General features: G+C 37.3%; 1 protein-coding gene across 2 annotated transcripts in view; it reads left to right on the top strand.

The window, feature by feature from the left end:
• THSD7A (thrombospondin type 1 domain containing 7A) overlaps nt 1-19,443 on the top strand; it is a 356,792-nt gene that overhangs the window by 300,048 nt on the left and 37,301 nt on the right. For both annotated transcript variants that reach the window (XM_053655065.1, XM_037167342.2), the window contains exons 12-14: nt 1,178-1,372; nt 2,911-3,174; nt 19,112-19,290. In XM_053655065.1, coding sequence (XP_053511040.1) covers nt 1,178-1,372; nt 2,911-3,174; nt 19,112-19,290 — 638 coding nt within the window. The remainder of the gene's footprint in view (nt 1-1,177; nt 1,373-2,910; nt 3,175-19,111; nt 19,291-19,443) is intronic.

Genomic DNA, 19,443 nt, shown 5'->3' with positions numbered 1-19,443 from the left:
CCCGAGGCCTTCTGTGTCCTCACTGTAATTCGGGATCAAAATGTCAGGCCCCTTCACCTTAGCTTCATTATGACAGAATCCTGAGCAGGGCAGAGATCAGCCATTTCACCTTAGACCATAAACCTGAATGGACCATGTAAATCAGTCTGACTGAGGCCATTAAAGCTAGTTCAATAAAGACTTAACTTTAGGACCAAAGTATAAATGTTTCATCCGCTTCCTCAATAAATGAATGAATGATTCTAAAACCAACAGCGGAGATGGCAGAGGGAGAGGGCATTTTAAACATCACCTGCTCTTTTTAAGTCCTGTTTACTTTAAAGCAATTGTGCATCTATGTGGAATAAGTAATGAGATTACGACATAGTTTATAGAAATCGTAAAGCAGTTCATAATATCTACGAATGAGAATTATTTATGATTTTAAGCATCCATATGTAGTGGTGGAGATATGGGTAAAATATGATAGGTTAAGGTTGCTGAAAGTCTTTATTTTTTAATTTTTGGTTGATATGTGTGCATGTGAAGGAGTTCTAGCCAGAGGGAGTGGGGGGCTTTGACACTGCCCCATCTCATTAATCACTTGAGAGCCATCCCAACAAACTTCCAATGTAAAAAATAAAGTAAAAAAATAAATGTGTGGAAGTACAGCTTCAAGACAAACTCTGTAAGTATCTGCTTCCCACACAAACCTTCCAGCCAACTCGCTGCCAGTGGGACCTTTCTGGGCAGGAGCCCGGCAGGGGCCAGTGATGTGGAAATGATTGTTAGGGGAGCGTGGCATCTCCCCACACCTCTAGGAATAGCCTGTGTTCAACGTAAACTATTATCACCACCCATGTATTATCCATTTGTCTCCTAAATAATTCATTTCAAAATATACTCCACATGTGACTTGAAATTCTTAATGGCATGTAATAAAAATGGCTAAATGCCAAGCGTGTGTGCTTTCTGGTGTCATAAAACCACTGGGGTTATCTGTGATTTTTTTTCTTAAATCTGCACCATCAATTTAATGACTACTGTGATCATTAGAAACACGCCTGCTAGTTTTCTGCTGAAAATAAAGAATTAAAAGAGGATCCCTCTGACTGCTTAAGAAAATGTTAATTCCTAAATTGTAGAGTAATTACAGACATTCAGACTTGCTCTAAACAGCTCTGTGCTTTTCCTTTAGCCATCTCTTGTCGGAGGCAAGATGGGGGACAGGCTGGCATCCAGGAGTGCCTCCGGTATGCCGGCCCCGTGCCAGCCCTCACCCAAGCCTGCCAGGTCCCCTGCCAAGATGACTGTCAGTTCACCAGCTGGTCCAAGTTTTCTTCATGCAATGGAGACTGTGGTGCGGTTAGGACCAGAAAACGCACTATTGTTGGTAAGAATAATTCACTGGAATGCCTGTCGAGGTAGAAAAACAAAAAAAGTCAGACCCAGAGAGTTCTGACAATGTATTTGGAAAATACATGGGTCTGCCTTATTGTCGGTATACTTATATATATATATATACATATGTATATATACATTTATTGTCTACGTATAAGTATACCAACAATAAGTCAATGGATTTGACTGTGTGTTTTAATGTAAGTTGGCAGGGCAGACACATTGTGTAATTTTGGTATGAAGCAAAAGTAACCTTGACAGTCGAACTCTGTCTTCCTATACAGTACTTGGAAGGTTATCTTTGGTTTTAAGTATGCACTCTTGGTGGATTGCCTACAGACTGTGCAGTGCTTGGAAAAAGTGTTTTGGGAGCAAGAGGAAAGGTTGCTGCTTCATTTTCCTAACCTGCTCTCACTGTTGCAGCCTCACTTGTCCTTTACACCCTAGAAGAACACCATGGCATTAATTCTGTATCTGAAAACTGCATGTGAAAAGGCAGTCACAGTGACAAAAAAAAGCAGTGATGTAATGAGCAAGAACAAGAGCCATCTTAATGAACTAAACCCCAGTGCATTCAAAAATACCCTCCGTTGGCAAAAAAAAAAAATCTTTAAAATATTGGTGCTAGTAGACTCCTCAGAATTTAAGAGTTATAAAATAAGCCACTTGTCATAATGAAAACTATATGCCCCGGCTTATGAAAGTTACAGATAAATATATGTAAAATATACATATACAGCCATACATACATGGTAATGGCTGTTAGCCAACTAATGATGGTCAGTATAATTAAAGAGTCTATAATATATGATACTATATAATAAATATATATAAAAGATTTAATTAAAATAGTGATATATAATTTTAAGCACATGTTACTATTATATGTCAGGGTTTTATTTTAACAGAATTTATTTACATTTACATACAAATCATTTCTAATATTTTAGGCTGATATTAAATATTTTCATTTTGATTATTATTAATATTTCCTATATTAATCACCAACTATGTCAAAATGACTACTCTTCAGAAATGCTGAAAAGTACAAAGTCATTATCAGAAATATAAATATAAAAATCTCATTTTCTGGACTGAGATCCTATATAGTTATATCATCTACTAGGAATTCATAAAATTGCTTTGCCGCTCGGAGCAGCAACTCTCTCCATTTCCTGTCGTAAAGTGGAGATGTACGCAGGCACCTCCAACTTCCCAGTCCCTGAAAACACATGATCTTTTGAGAGAATTTTAATCATTTTTAAAAAATGTAAAAATCACCACAACAGGGCCTGATATAATGAGCATGGTGCTATTTAAAGGAGAAAAAATTTTTCACTGTGCAAAGCACCTGACACTAACCAAAGCCTTAGCCCTGACACTAAAAAGCACTGTGAGTGAGAAAATAGCATTTATTTATAGGCTGCTGTAGAATATGGCCACAATGGAGAAAGGTAGTTTAGGAAAGGAGGAAACTTAGGGAGGGCTTGAAATCAATAATGATATTTTCCAACTTAAATTTCTCCACAGGAAAAAGTAAAAAGAAGGAAAAATGTAAAAATTCCCACGTGTACCCTCTGATTGAAACTCAGTACTGCCCCTGTGACAAGTATAATGCGCAGCCCGTGGGGAACTGGTCCGACTGCATCTTGCCAGAGGGGAAAGTGGAAGTGCTGCTGGGAATGAAAGTACAAGGAGACATCAAGGAATGCGGGCAGGGCTATCGGTACCAAGCCATGGCATGCTACGATCAGCATGGCAGGCTCGTGGAAACGTCCAGATGTAACAGCCACGGTAATCCAGCTTTTCTTCACTGTTACCCATTTGCTGCCTGGGGAGGTGGAGGTAAATTGCACATGTATGGGAATGGAGGGAAATGAAGGTTTACATTATTATTATTTTCAAAACTGAACATTATGGGGCACCACCCTGCACACATAGCATTTATATATAACAGGATGTTCGGTGGCACTTGTCTCATCTGGGAGTTGGCCACTGAGTCTCAAAGTTGGTAGCAAAGAAGCCTTGTGGGTAGGCAGCACGGTGGCAGGGCCTTCCTTGGGGTTGAGAGTCTGTTGAATAGACCCAGCCACTCCCAACAGGTCTCTGTACAGAAAGAGAGGGAGGAGATTCCAATTGAATTTAATTTGAGAATCAAGTTTTAAACCAGACAAACTTTTAATAACCAAACTGACAAGATGTGCCCTGTACCTAAAAGGTCATCAGGTGTCAGAGAAGAAAGATTAAAAGCCATAACTGGTGAGAACTCACAAGTATTTGTTTATTGCTCATTGAGTTGAGATTGGGAAAAATAATACTCTTGGGAAACCTTGCACATTTTTTACCTCTAATCCTAAATAAATAAATAAATAAATAAATAGCTGAAAGACTGTGAAAATAATTTAGTTGCCAAAAGTTTGTGAAGAGTGGCCATCTTTGGCCAGCATATAAGTGAACTCTTTGGTTCTAAATCTTAATATAGTCAGCTTTCCACATTGTTTCTCCATTACTCTTTTATTTTAATACAAGTGTCTCTTTATAATGGAATGAGGTCAGTTTACCGTGGGTCAGCCTGAATCATACAGGTTGCATATTTGCAAATACTGAACAATGATCCTCCTACCTTCTTCATGGAGGCGACCTAAGGAAGTTGGGTTCGATTGCTAGAAGGGGGTTCCATGGCAGGTAACTTCCAGTCTTTCTGAAGTAAGTTCTGTTGGAATGGTGCTCCTCTAGTTTTATTCTATGGTTCAGAAAACATTATGAGCTAATAGGACCATCTCACACTTAAAAACCATCAGGGTATCATAGTGACACAATGATTGGAATCTCTTGAACATGTTCTTACAAAGAAGTTTCCAAAACCTTATCTTTTTATTAACCCTACCTCATAGTTCCTATTTTATCAAAGTAGAGTGATATAAGTCCCAAAGTCTCCATGATATTGAAGCTCTAGATGTAAGTATTTTTTAGTTTAATATATGTGCATTGTGGAATTTAAGATTATTCCATATATTGAGAATAACTATTAAAGAAAGAGTTTATTGCTTATAATAGGCACACTTCGAAATGCATTCCTAAGAGTAACTGAGTATTTTATTCTCTATATCAAATAACAAAGGTGCTATAAATTAGATACTAGGAAAAATGCAAATGCACTTCTCATTTTTAGATGATATGATAATATGTAAGATTGTAATTAGTCATTAAAATATAAAATTGAAGATCACTTTAAAAATGTGTTTCTCCTGGAATGTAGCAGGTAGGTGTTTGCTCACACTTAAAATTGTTATGCATAGTGAATCACCAAGATAATCATGTTTTTCACATAACCAGTGAGCTTTCAGAATGATTCTCATATATTCTCGCTTTTACCCTGATCTGTTAATGAGATGCAGGAGTGCTCTGTAAGACACTTAACAGTCGGTCTTAATTTTAGAAAAAAAAATTTAAAATATCCTGTGACTGTTGCAAAAATGTTTGAGCAGATAAAAAAAGTAAAAGGGCAAAAATAATTGAAGGTGGGCAAAGGCAGTGGAGTTCCTAGCTTAGCGTTGCGGATTTGAAGCATGAAGAAAGCAGTACTGTATTCTGGAAGAAAAGTGCATGTCGAAAAATGATGTGTCCTTGATAGCACTGCTCTTTATGAGGATTGTGAAAGGCTCCAAGATCCTTCCTAAGTGAACTGTTCCAGTGTAGTTCTCTGTGTCTGTCCAACATTATTCCTTCTTTATTACATCTGACCTATGATAGATGTCCAATGGAATCTTTCAGTGTTCACTAACGTATTTACTCAGAGAAAAGTCTGAGGAAATGGAATTTCCATTGCCGAATTCCTTTGGAAATTATTACTTTTTAAATATGTTCTGTGGATTCTGATGGTGTCCATGAACTGCTCTAACTTTGGCCCTCTGTCCCAGGCACACTCTAGTTTGCCATTTCTATGTCCACTGCCTCCTCTCAGTCAAATCAGCTTTTCAGATGGATGGTAGAAATGCTTTAAGTTGCTTTCAAGAAACAGTCTCTTCCTACTTTCAGTTTAAATATGAAATTGACCCCCACAGGTGTGTAGTACAGAGACACTACTCGCCTCTTCTGTCAGGGCCTGAGGGCATTTCTATTTAATGTGCATTGACCATCTGTGGATCATATTATCATTTATTTTACAAAACAACTTGACTTTCACCAGTTTAATTATATTATTTTAGGCCCTATCCCATGTAGTCACTATTTTTTTAATGTCTTAATTTCAGGCACAATTCTATTATGTCTGGAATTCCTTATAGTAGTAGACTCTGTATATTGAAAAGTGATGCCCATACTCCAAAAATCAGATCTGAAAGTATAACTTGGGGACCACATATTCATTCATCTTTATACAGGTATTAAATATAGTTCCTGCACAAATGTTGATAATAAAAATGTATTTTTGGCATTTATTCTAAAAATATAACATAAATTATATGCATTTCCTTTAGTATGAAAGTTTTTGTAGTGTCACTATAGCAACAGATTTTAAATCACTCAGAAACTAAATCACACATTTTCTAGAATCCTTTAAGGTCTTAATTAATTGATTTACTAGAAAGTTATTGAATGCCTACCCATGTAGTACTAGGTACTTCTTAATTACTTAAATTTTCACAGAACAAGAGGTAGTATTCCTGAAACTTTTTTTATTATATCATTTAATCTTGATATTTTAAAGAATCTTAGAGGTAACCTAACTCATGCGAGGTATAAGCATTCAAGATTTCCATTAAACAGGAGTGGTAGGATTTTACATGCTGTCCTCTTAACCCTACCCCACTGTCCCCAAGCCCTTTATCCTGCTCTTCACCTTGTACTTCTAAAGTATATGTCACTCTATAACATAGCACATAACTTACTTTTTATGTTTCTGATTTATGTTTTATCTCCTGGACACAAATATAGATTGATGAGGGTATTTTAGTCACCGATGTAGCCTAAGCACCTAGAACAGTGGGTGCTCAAAAAATATTTGTAGGGTAAATGAGTGAATGAAGAGCTGGAGAGAATTTTTGGAGTTGCATTTGATTCACAAGTAGGCTTAGACACTTCCTTTTCCCCAGACTGTCTTTCTGTGTCAGATTTCTGGGAAATAATCAGGCAGATCATTGAGAACAAGTAAGATCTGCAGGAGTGCCACAAATTTTCTGATACCTATCAAATGTCTGTGCTTCTCATTACCTATGTAATGGGAGAAAAACTAACAGTCACACACCCACTTCACTGAATAAGTCCCATAATATCAACATTGGCAAGTCTCCTGACTGCCACTTAAAGCTCATTCACAATTGCCCGATTTGTACAACACTGAGTTTGGACAAGGGCTTACCCTCTTGGTTTATATTAGTAACCGTGACAAATTGCATTTTCCCAGCCTGTGTTTACACAACCTGTGCAAACCTGTGTTTCCCAACCTATGTTGTTAAAATTGAGAGCGTGGGATGCTTATTTAAGTCTGTTTGTTCCCACTCACCTTTCCTTGAGAAAATAAGGAATAACATTTCTATCTGACTTATTTAAATGGGATACTTAGAAGTTGAATTGGATAAAGTGTAAAAATGCCAAATGTTCACGTCTGGAGCTCCATGACCTGTGTAATTCACTTCAGACACTTCTCTTCAGTCTTCACCCTCAGCAAATTTGTCTTCGCTTTTTCATTGGCAGGTCATGCCATACTGCGCTATCAATAAGTATCCAAAATTGAACTTAATTATATTTGTGATGTTAATACCAAGTAAGCAGAAAGGCTTATCTGTTACCTTACAACTGTTTTTCCTGAACCCATGCTGTTTAATATGCATAGCTTTCCTACCACCTAAAAGTAGTACGTTTCTGTTGCTATCATCAAATACTTGTCAACAGGGAGAGGCCATAAGGAAACTAAAGAGTCAGCTATTAGGTTAACTTGTCACCAAATGTTTTCTTAAAAGGCCAGACAGCAAATGTCTTAGGCTCTGCAGTCCAAAATGTCTCTGTCACAGCTACACAACTCTGCCATGACGGCATGAAAGCAGCTATAGACAATATGTGAGTGAATAGCATGGCTGTGTTTCAATAAAATTTTATTTGCAAAAACAGGCTGCCAGCCGGTGCTGTCATTTGCCAACTGGAATGTAAACCCTTGCTACTCAGAATGTGGTCCCCAGCCCAACAACATAAATACCGCAGGGAAACCCTTGGAAATGCAGAAAATCAGCCTGTGTTGCAGACCTGCTGAGTCAGAATCTACATTTAGATGTGATTCCTCGGGGGAGGGGTTCTCTTACCCATCTGAAGTCTACTTCATTGGATCAGGCAGACACTCCCAGGGTTTGGTAGGGATCATGAGCTGGAACCTTGGAGGGAAAGGCCTGTGAAGATCACCTCCTATAGATCCTCAATCTGATGCTGCCTTGGGCAAAACTATCAACACCTCCCTTGTGAGATTCACTTGATTACCAGCTGTGGGGACCATTAGGAAATGTTTGAAATTTATATGGGTAGGTCTTTATAAGACGAAGGCCTACTTAGATATGATTTTGAAAACAGAATGAGTCTACAGGACCTTCTGTGGAAAGAATATTGGCAATTTAATGATTGCCCTGAGGGAAGTCTTTTCCAGTTCATATGAGAACTGAAAGAGCTCTGGGTTTTACTGCCTGATTGGTAAACAGAATACCCTGTTTTATTAAACTGCAGTGCACATTTCACTTGGTGCACTCCATAGTCATGGTCAAGGGCTCCAACACTATCTGGACTTCATACTGCCACCTGGACATCAGGCTGGTGTGCAGACTGTAATACTTTTAGGTCATATTACCCCCTCTAATTATTTCAGCTTGTTTTCTAACTGCAGTCACTTGGAATAGTTCAGAGTAGTTTGTCTACTGACTTAAGAGTATAAGATTAAATTTTCTTTAACATTAGTTTTAACATACAGTGATTTGTATTGACTCAGACATGTTTTCTCTCGTTGCCCACTGTGTTTATAAATGATATTACCTAGAACCATCCAGACATTAATTAATGGCTTCAGCAATTGCTTTTGGAAGCCTCTGTGGGATTAAGTGTGTGTCCACCAAAGTTTGGTATTTTAAAAAAAACACTTGTTGGCACCCAAAATTTTTCTTATAGATGATGCAGTCATTTCAGGTGTCTGGGGACCCAAAGGTCTGTTACCCACTGTAGGTTTCTGGCTTCACACAGGAAAGAATTCAAGTATGAGTCAGCACAGAGTTTAAAGTGAAAGTGATTTTATCAGTGCAGCACTGAGAAAGACAATGGGCTACTCCACGGACAGAGCAGCCCCCATTTAGCAGAATCTGCTTCCTTTATTAAGATTCTTGTAATCGAGGGTAGGGTATTCAGTGAAGGGGTGGGGTATTTAGGATCTTCTCAGGAAAGGGGAGGAGATTTCTGTTTGCTCCATCAACCATTTTGTCTCCTTATATAGGGCTTTTCGTTTGCCACCCTGGAAGTAAGGGTGTGTCATTTACTGCCTTCTAAGTTAAGGACTGTGGTACACAGGCCACAGGTGTGGAATTGTTTTCTGGTAGAATTTATGGGAACAAAAAAAAGAACCATCAGCAAAACTTAGAAAGGGAATATATCCTGGGTGTGTCTGTGGTACAAATGCCCAATTGAATAAAAAAACTCACATAGTACTCCATTTACAAATAGATTTTAGCTCAAGAGTATGTACTTTTAGGACATTAGGTGGAACTCGGGGTACTACTGATAAAAATAATTATGAATATGGGGAGGGCAGATCTAACAGACACATGGTTACTCAACCGTAATATAACTGGAATGTATTACTTTCGGTGATGGGATGCTATGGAAGCTTATGAAAGTTTAATATTGAAGGTTAATTAAAAACAAAAGTGAATGAGAAATTGCACCTTCTCATAGTGGATGCTGTTGTTTGAGGAAAAGTATATTCAATTAAATCGGGCAGAGAAGGCTATAAAGAGAGTCTTGTAAACAAGCTGAAATGGAGTGCTATATCTCTGAAAAGCTTTTTCAGTTGATGCTATTTATTTAATGTCTAATTCGTGTCAGAATTTAAATCTTTCATTTAATAGCCCAGGTACAGTTAGTACTGCTTTTGCTATTATCATTTACAATGGAGATCTTTTTCCTTTCAAATGTAAAAGAGGCAGGGGATGAGGGACAAACATTTCCCGAGGTATTAATTGCACATTTAAAGAGCTAAGGGGAAAAGGAATGGATTACTCTGGATACTTGAGTACAAAAAAACCCCCAACAAAACCAATTGTCTAGCATTGAATTTAAATAAGGTATGGCTACCAGCATTAGTCTTGGACAGGCTCCCTGAAGGAGCACGACCACTGGGGGGATGAGAAAGACTCTTCCATGGGAACATTTCCTGCAGCTACCCTCCTGTCAGGTGTGGTGGAAATCCATCTGGTGTGAGCATTTAGTTCGGTGTGTTCCATGTCCCAGAGACCTCAGCTCCCTATTAGTCAATTACCATGGGTTTCAAACTGGCTCCACAGAAACCCTCTGGCCAGGCTGTCAAACCCTCCGGCCAGTGTATCCCATACACTTACTGGGCTTTCTTTGTAACTTTTTAAGCAGAAAGTGTTCTGCTACTTAATATAAATTTAACTGCCAAGACCAATTCATTCTGTGCAACAATAAAAGAAAAATTGATCTTTGCTTCTGTAGCACAGGTGCCCCAAAGCAAGGAGCTGGTCAAGTGTTTGTGATAGTCCAAAAAAACCCACCTGGTGGACTAGCCAAGGTGGACATGCCGTTTATTACTCACGTTACAGGGGAGCACATGGATGGCAGGTCAGCTCAAGGGAGACCACACCTCTTCCAGTCTGAGGCTCCTTATAAGGGGTCCCAGACAAGGCAGCAAGGGTCCAGATTGCACAAACCTACAGGTGGCCTGGAGCTACATTACATCAGTGTGCATGCGCAGAAGAAAAAGGTCAAGAAGCAGTCACAGAATAAGAAACAACTCCCCAAAAGAGATAGGGAGGGAGTTACAATCCACTCCCAAAACTGTACACATTCCTCCTGGCCGGGGCAGGGCAGTGGTGGGGGGACCTGGGCCAGTCCTTGTCACAGGTGGTGAGAAAGCCATGTACGGACCCCACAGCTTTTGTCAACAATTTCTGCTACTTTATTTTACTCTGTATCCTTTCCATTGGCCTCTGACCTTCTCTTCTCCTTAATGCCTTGCAGAAGTGACAACACTAACTTCAGTGAAATAATTAAAGTGTAATCTTCCCAATATCTGTGGTGATTTTAGTGACATCACCAGAGTTGTTCATTGTTTATGTTGCATTGTAAGTTTTCATAATTTATACAGATGCTAAATGAGCTCTGTGAAACCATGTATGTATTCCTGTGCATTAGTAAAGCCCTGCAAATCCAAGAAATTTTTAAAGCTCTATATTTCATTAGTTGAGTTTAATCTCATTCCTAATATGCAGGTATTTTTCTGCTTTGTCAAAGCATCATTACGATGGTCCTGTAGTGACCATGGCTTACACACAGGGATTCGTTTTTATAAATGCATGAAGGAGTCATAATATATCAGACATAAGCCAGATCTGTGCATCAGAAAAATAACCTGAGAACACACCAACAAATGTGTGGGCATTTTAAATTTAAATTTTAAAGAAAAAACTCTGTACTTGTATACATTTCCCATGTTTTGCCCATTTCTTCATAATTGCATTGAAGGTCTATTTAGCCCTTAGAAGAAATTTTTTTAACTTCCATTAAAAACAATCAACTCTTCTTATGGTCTCTTTAGCCATTAAAAAAAAAAAAACAACTTACATTTATCCACATAATAGTTTCCCCTCCCTTTACCATAAGTTTTGACCTTTAAATCTTTAAAACTTGGAAGCATAAAATAATTTAAGAAGAAACTTTCTTAAGTTTGGGGGATTTTTAAAAGATTTTATTTATTGATCTTTAGAGGGGAGGGGAAGGAGAGAAGGAGAGAAATATCAATGTATGGTTGCCTTTAGTGCGTCCCCTACTGGGAACTGGCCTATGCCCTGACTGGGAATCGAACCACGATCGTGTGGTTCGCAGGGCTGCGCTCAATCCACTGAGCTACGCTAGCCAGGTGGAGGATTTGTTTTTAATTTGTTTATCTGCATTTGAATTTTTTTTCATGTTTGGAAATAGACATAAAAAGGCCCACTTTAAAAATACTAAAACTCTGTACACCTGAACACATGAGTCCAATTTTAATGAATTGTAATTCCAACCTATATGGATGATCTATTTCTCACTTGCTCAGTGAGGTGCTGTAAGAAAAAGTCATCAAGTGCAGGACCGCAGTACCTGAGCCATCTTCCTAGACACTCAGTTCACATTAGCAAAAAAGAAAGCCCAGGGTAAAGAGACCTGTTTAACCCAGTTTGATGCAATAAATGTCTAACTCACTTCACCACAGAGTGTTTTTTTGTATAGTTTATGTTTCACACTTATTACAACCCAACATGATATTTAAAATAGTGTTTAAATATCATGCTTTGGAAATACTTCTATGGCAATATATGATTTTCACTGATTAAAAGAACAGAGCCTTGCATTAGAAGAAGTTAAAAATAAATTATTCTAAGCAGAGTCAAAGTGTTTTTCTGTTACTTCATCTTCATAATCTGAAGACCCCATCTAATGTATGTGTATGGCTGACAAAACCCCATTCCCAAAGTGAGTTTTTAAAAACTGATCTCTGATTTTTAATACAATATTACTTAAAATTATAAATGTTAAATTTGGGGAGAAAGTCAATGAATGCCATAAGGCATGTAATTATTCCCAAGGTTTTAATTTTGGTTAAATAAGTAAACTATGGGCACAGGTTTTTACATAAACAAGTTTATTTATTTCCTTTTTAAATAAAATATATGTCAGAAAGTAGATTGCAATTCCAGTGCAAACTACCTAGAGTTAGGCCAAACGTCACAAGCCCAGTTCTCCACATGACTGTTCTCTCTTCAGACATCAGCTACAAGTTTGGGGGTCCCCAAGTTGACCTTATCATGGGCAAGCTGGTTACATATTTGAGGGTTCCCACTACCCCATCAGGTTCACAAATGTACTGGAATGACTCAGAGAACTCAGGAAAGAACCATACTTAAATTACAATCAGAAGCAGCCCAAATAAGAGGCACGAAGGCAAGGTCTGGAAAGGTCCCAGACACAGGGCATCCTTGCTCTCTTGCTCAGACCCAGGAGGCACCACCGTCTCTGTGCATCAATGTGCATCATCAACCAGAAAACTCACCTGTGCTTGGGCATCCAGAGGTGTTACTGGAGTTTCATCACATAAGCATGATTAACTGAATCGTTGACCACGTGGTTTAACTCTATCTTCCCTCCACAGAATTTTTTCAGCTATTACATGGCTTAAAGCCCCAACCCTGATTGGTCTTTGCATGTGACCAAATGCTTCCACTAGACATCCTTGTAGCATAAACTTATGTGTAGTCCAAGGGACCTACAATGAATAGCAAAGATACTCTTTGTAACTATAAATTTCAGGGCCTGGAGGCCGTCTCCCAGTAATCAGGGTCAAAGACCAGCCTAATTCTTTATTATACAGCAGAAAGCTTTAGAGTCTCCTATAAGAAATGGCCTTGATAATGAACTTACACATAGATGTGTCTGTGAATCTGAATGGGTCTTATCATTGGGTAAGTGTCTGGTATTGGAATAACAATGTCAACAAAACCCCACAGCCATTAACACTGATGTTGAAATTTCCTGAGAGAACCTTTATGTGCTTAGCAGAATGCAGAGATATGTATATAAAACAAATTAAATAAAATTAAACTAACATTGCATTGTAGTGGCTTCAATTTACCCAGACACTTCTCTATGAAAATTTTAATTATCTGGTGTTGATTCATTACTTTTGATGGATCGAATATATGAGTTTGGGTAGAACATTCAGTTATAGTACTTTGGATACATACATAGTTGTTTGGTTTCCCTGGGTTATCTTGTTACCAGTTGTTAATATGTAACTACAACAGAATGTGCTGTGCATTTGGAAATATTTTAATTTTGAAAAACATTTTGAAACCCATGAGGACAACTATAGATAAAGTTACAGCTAGATTTTCTCATTCCTACTTGCAATAATACGCATATAATACACATATCAATAGGAGAGACTTTTTTGAGGTCCCTTTGGAGATTACTGTAGATGTTTCCCATGGAGAGCCAGCATTGCTCACTCAGACAGCTGTAAATCAGAACCAACCAATGTTTTCCGTGTGTTTTCAAAACAAATTCTTCAATCTATCGACAGGGCACCTTTCAACACCATAATGTAGTAATTGTGAAGGTTGTTGAGAGACACTTTATCTGCACATTCATAATTCAAATGTTTGAGGTGACTGGATGTATCTCGAAGGCACCATGTCCTTCGAGGTGCTTGCCCCTTTAAGATTGCTAGTGTTTTGTGTCATTCAACCTGAAAGAGCAATCTTGGGATCCAAAAATAAATGATCAGAAATCAGGAGTTTGATTTTTCCATGTGTCAGATTCAGTGCTGAACTGCTAAAAGTTTTAATACCCTAATTGTGAAGCCATTTCTTTTATTCCAGCATTCCTCATGAGCTATGAATTGCTACAAGACAGCAGCAGTTCGTTTAGCCTTAAAACACATCAGATTTTCCTGTCCTTCCATCCCCCATGATTGTTTGGTGTTAATTGCCTTCAAAAATGATCTTAGTGAAGAAGGCAGGGGAATGCTTATGTAGCAGTTCACTACTAGAATTAAGAATTTTAATTGTGCTAGGTAAACATGACAGGCAATTATTGAATGTTGTTACATATTGGAAAATAAAAATGGAATGCTAAGCATTATATTCTGTTGCAGTTTTGTCTTGGTGCCTGAATGTATCTTTTAACAATTTAATAGGCTGAATTTTATTTGAGAGGTTTTCTTGAATACCCTATTGGAAGATTGTACATAAAAGTGTTAAGTGTTACTACTTGATAATACAGTGTGAATCAGACTGAAGTCACGCATGTTAATCCCACTAATGTCCTAATACTTCAACAGATAAAATGGAAAGAATTTCCATTTATCTATTACTCTGTGAAGTAGTGACATGAATGATTATATGTTTCTGCTTCCCACTATAATTACTAAATAACAAAAGGTTAGAGGTTTACTTCTATAGTCATTTTGAAATTTAACAAGGTGGGAAGATGCAGCTCTTCTAGAAATATTTCAATAGCGTTACCTTTGAAATACAAGTGTCTTTTTACCAAAGCTATTAATAATATTTAGAATACATTGGGATTTAAAAATATTATTGGACTTTTACAAACATTAAACATTTTGATGATGGAATAGCATTGATTTGATATAACTTTAAACATTTTGCAATTTGAGTCTATTTCTTAAGCTATTACTATGCAACACAAAACTATTATTTTAAAAAATTATTACTGGCTCCTATCAGGAATTACATTTTGAAACATGCTGTTTTAGATAAACTCACATATTGGCTGTGCTGTAGGAAAAGGGGAGTGGAATTTGAAATATATTTCAGCTCAAAACAGTGAGGTGAGCTTCTGTTCTCTCACCTCAAGCCATAATTAGTGTCAAAGCATAAGATTTAAGTAGACCACTTAAATCTTCAAGGACCACAAGCTCCTTGAAGATTGTTATGCTTTTCAAAATTCTGGTAAACATTATTGTAAAGTATTCCTTCATTTCTTTATTGGACCTTTTTTGCATCATTATTGATATTCCAAAAACCTTCTTGAACTTCAGAAGTGCCTTCAAAACTTAACATTCACATCTTCTCTTGGTCGCCAGTGTTTCACAGCTGACAAAACCTCAAGTAGCACATCTGCCTTCTTGAAGACTATCTGATATTTATTCCTACTTTTAAAATTATAGTTGGCAAATAGTATTATATTAGTTTCAGGTTTAGTGACTTGAACATTTATGTAACTTACAAAATGATCACCCAGATAAGTCTAGCACCCATCTGGCACCGTACTAATTCTGTCTGGAAGACTCTGTTACTGCATCCTGCTCTTCATACCAAATTTGTCATCTCATCTTTTAGGAAAAAAGCCTTTTTTTATACTTCATTTATAATTAGGTATTATTATATGCATACTCTCTGTACTTTTAGCATGCATTCCAGGTAACTTACGTTAAGGTAATGCTAGGAAATACTGCATAATAAATTGGCTGGCTTCTTAACACCATCCCAATCCAGGGCACTTTGGACACAGCTTATATATTAAATTTGTCATACTGGTCTTATTTCGCTATACTAAAAAAAATCAATGTTTGTTGGCTCTTTCTAGGAAGATCAAAAAGAATAAAATACTTAGAAATAAATTTAACAAAAGAAGTACAAGAATTCTACACTAAAAAAAAAGCGTAACTGAAAAAAATTAAAGAAGACCTAAATAAGTGGAAAGATTTAGCTCTAAGTTCAAATAATAATTTTGAAGTGGACCACCATAATCACCATTTAATTCAAGAAGAGGACATCATAACCAGGGCCTCAAAATTGCCCCATGTGCCACTTCCAGAAATAACAGTATCTTTGGACATTGTCCCTCAATCACTTATTTTTTAATTGTTTTTATCTTATTTTTATTATTGTTTTTATTGTATTTTTCATTACCATTTAGTCCCCTTATACCCTTTCCCCCCTGCGACCACCATGCTGTTGTCCATGTCCGTGAATCCTTTCTCCTTTTTGCTCAATCCTCCCACCTACTGACCTCACCCATCCTACTAGCTGTCCTCTGCTCTCCATCTATGAGTCTGTCTGTATTTGCCTTGGTTGTTCAGTTTGTTCATTAGATTCCACATATGAGTAAAATCATATGGTACTTTTCTTTCTCTGGCTGGTTTATATTGTCTTTTCAAGAAAAAAATTTTTAGCTGAATTCCATCATAATTTGCTCAGCTTGTCAAAGGAATTTGCTAGGGATATGTTGTATTCTGAGTATTCTTCTAGACTCTGAAGGAACTTATGTCCTGGTGATGAAGATAAATAATGCATATGTAAGGAAGTAACACAAATTTAATACTAACCAAATGCAGGAAGTGATGGTGGCCTCAAAATGATAGAATAATTTGGGTCTATTTTTTATGGAGAGCCATGGGACTTACCTTACAAATCATGTACCTGGATTGTTAAGATGGCAATACTCCCAAGTCAATCAAGCTCTTCAACACAATTCTTATAAAAATGTTAGCTTTCATTTTGGTCAAAAATTGACACTCTTATTCTACATGCATACAGAAATACAGGGGACGCAAAAGAGCCAAAATTACCTTTAAAAAGAAGAGCAACATGGGAGAACTCATACTTTCTGATTTCAAAACTTACAAAGTTATGGTAATCAATACAGTGTTATACGGGCATAGAAATCAGTAGAACGACATTTAGAATCCAGATATAAATCCTTACGTTTATGCTCAATTGATTTTCAACAAGGTGTCAAAACAATTTAGTGTAGAAAGTATAGTCTTTTCAGCAACTGAGCCTGGGAAAACTTGATAATCCCATACAAAAGGATGAAGTTGGACCCCTAACTTTTATTATATATAAAAATTAACTGAATCTTATAACTAAATATAAGAGCTAAAACTATAGAGTGTAGAAGAAAATATAGGTGTAAATCTTCATGACCTTGAATTAGGTAATGACTAATGAGATATGTTATCAGAGATCAAACAACCAAAAAAATAGATAAGTAGGATTAGTATTGAAAACTTTTGTTTTTCAAAGGATACTAAAATTTTAAAAAATAAGTTTTAACAGATGTAGAAATTGGGGCACATATACCTTGCTACTGATACTGTAAAATGGTACAGTAACTTCAGAAAACTGTTTGGCACTTCCTCAAAGAGTAAAATACAGAGTTATGATAAGACCCAGCAGTTTTGCTCCTAGATATGTGTGTCCAAAAAAACTGAAAAGATTCTCACTCAGAAACTTCTATACAGATGTTCACAACAGCATGTGGAAACAAACATTTATCAACTGATGAGGAAACAAGCAAAATATGATATATACATACGATGGATTAGTCAGGAAAAGGAATGAAGTAATAACATATGCTCAAACATAGACAAACCCTGAAAATATTGTAAGTGAAGAAGCCAATAACCAGAGACCATGTAGGGTTTGATTTCATTTTATGAAATATCCAGAATAAGCAAATTCTTAGGGAAAAAACATGATGAGTGGTTACCAGAGAGTAGGGAAGGGGAAATGAAAAGCAGGTGCTAATGGGTAGAGGGTTTCTTTTTGTGGTGACGAAAGTGTTCTGAAATTAGATGGTGGCGATGCTTGCACAACTCAGTGAATACATTACTAATGTGAAAATGTGAGCTGACTTTTATGGTACATGAATTATATCTCAATAAACATTTTAAAAATCTACTTAGAGTGCCTAGTACAAATTGTTTATATTATAATCATTTTCAAAATGGGGTCCTTCATGTTGATGTAAAATGGTAAGGCAAAGTGTTTTCTTGCATCAAAAATGACTACTCTTCACAGTCAAGAGTATTACAGAACACAACTTCTGATTCTTTTTTTTTAATTTTTGGTTTATTTATTTTTAGACAGGGTAAGGGAAGGACAAAGAGAGGGAGAGAAACATCGATGTGTGGTTGCCTCTTGTGCATCCCCTACTGGGGACCTGGCCCGCAACCCAGGCATGTGCCCTGACTGGGAATGGAACCAGTGATCCTTTGGTTCTCAGGCCGATGCCCAGTCTTCTGAGCCACACCAGCCAGGGCAACATCTGATTCTAGAGCCAAGGAATTTTGCTTTTCTTACACATTTGCCTTGAGAACAATTGTGATAAACTTATGTAGTGAAATGTCAAGTTGGTGATATGGGACTGTTCAAGGGAAATGTTCCCATTTCTCAAAACTAATCTGTAGGTTGTTAAGTTAATTGGCTGTGTGATTTGATGGAATGAATACTTGACTAGACCTCAGAAAACCTTTCCTTATGCCTCAGAATATGAACTTGCACTTGTTAATTATTTCCTTGCCTTTGGGTAGAATATCAATAATAGCCCAATATATTTATAAGATTTTCAAGTGACTCAAATGAATATAAGATGTGAAGGTGGTTTAAAATTGACAGCACTATAAAAATAGGAGACATTATTTACTTAACACCCTTCGATTTTCTCCTGTAGACTTGATTTTCAAAGAAGGGGAAACATAAAGTGCTAAGTTAAATGGTTCCTTTTGGATAGGGATTGAAAGGGTCTGGATTTCTTCTTAAGGAAGAACATTGCTTAGACTCAGGAACTTGAACTTGCGTGACACTAATGATAGGATTTTGTAAAAAACTGTTGTAATTTTTTTTAATGAATCATTCTGGCAAATGAAGAAGGATACGGCAGCAGACAGGTTATTGTCAATTAAACACGAGCTGTCAGAGCGTCAGAAATGTTACAATATGGTAAGTGTGAATCCTAAGCTGATCATATGGCAGCTGCTCAGCTGTTATTTTAACAGAGTTACTGTATGTATGTTTCATTCTCCTGCAACATTTAATTTGAGTCCTTAACGACAAAGACACCTCTGCATTTGCAAGTTGCTGTTGCATCAAAATGGCGCCTTCTAAATGAGCCAGGATGGTGGGTGATGGAGGGCAAGTGGCATTTGGAGGAGATAGCGCTCATCTCCTTTTCCTCCATTCAGGCTACATTGAAGAAGCCTGCATCATCCCCTGCCCCTCCGACTGCAAGCTCAGTGAGTGGTCCAACTGGTCCCGCTGCAGCAAGTCCTGCGGGAGTGGCGTGAAGGTTCGGTCTAAATGGCTTCGTGAAAAGCCGTATAATGGAGGAAGACCTTGCCCCAAACTGGACCATGTCAACCAGGTATTTCCTACCATTCGGAATAATAAAGTATTGTGATTTAGATTGATAATGATCTGTTTTTTCCCCAAAATGTACAGAAGTAAATAGTAACTCCCGAATTAGAAATCTGACCCATTTTATCTTCAGAATGCCTGGTTTCATACATGTATTTTA

The sequence above is a fragment of the Artibeus jamaicensis genome, unplaced genomic scaffold (assembly GCF_021234435.1).
Source record: "Artibeus jamaicensis isolate MK-2021 breed Jamaican fruit bat unplaced genomic scaffold, CSHL_Jam_final contig_923, whole genome shotgun sequence".
NCBI classification, from domain to species: Eukaryota; Metazoa; Chordata; class Mammalia; order Chiroptera; family Phyllostomidae; genus Artibeus; species Artibeus jamaicensis.
The sequence above is the reverse complement of the archived record's forward strand: the minus strand, read 5'-3'. Positions and strand labels throughout refer to the sequence as shown.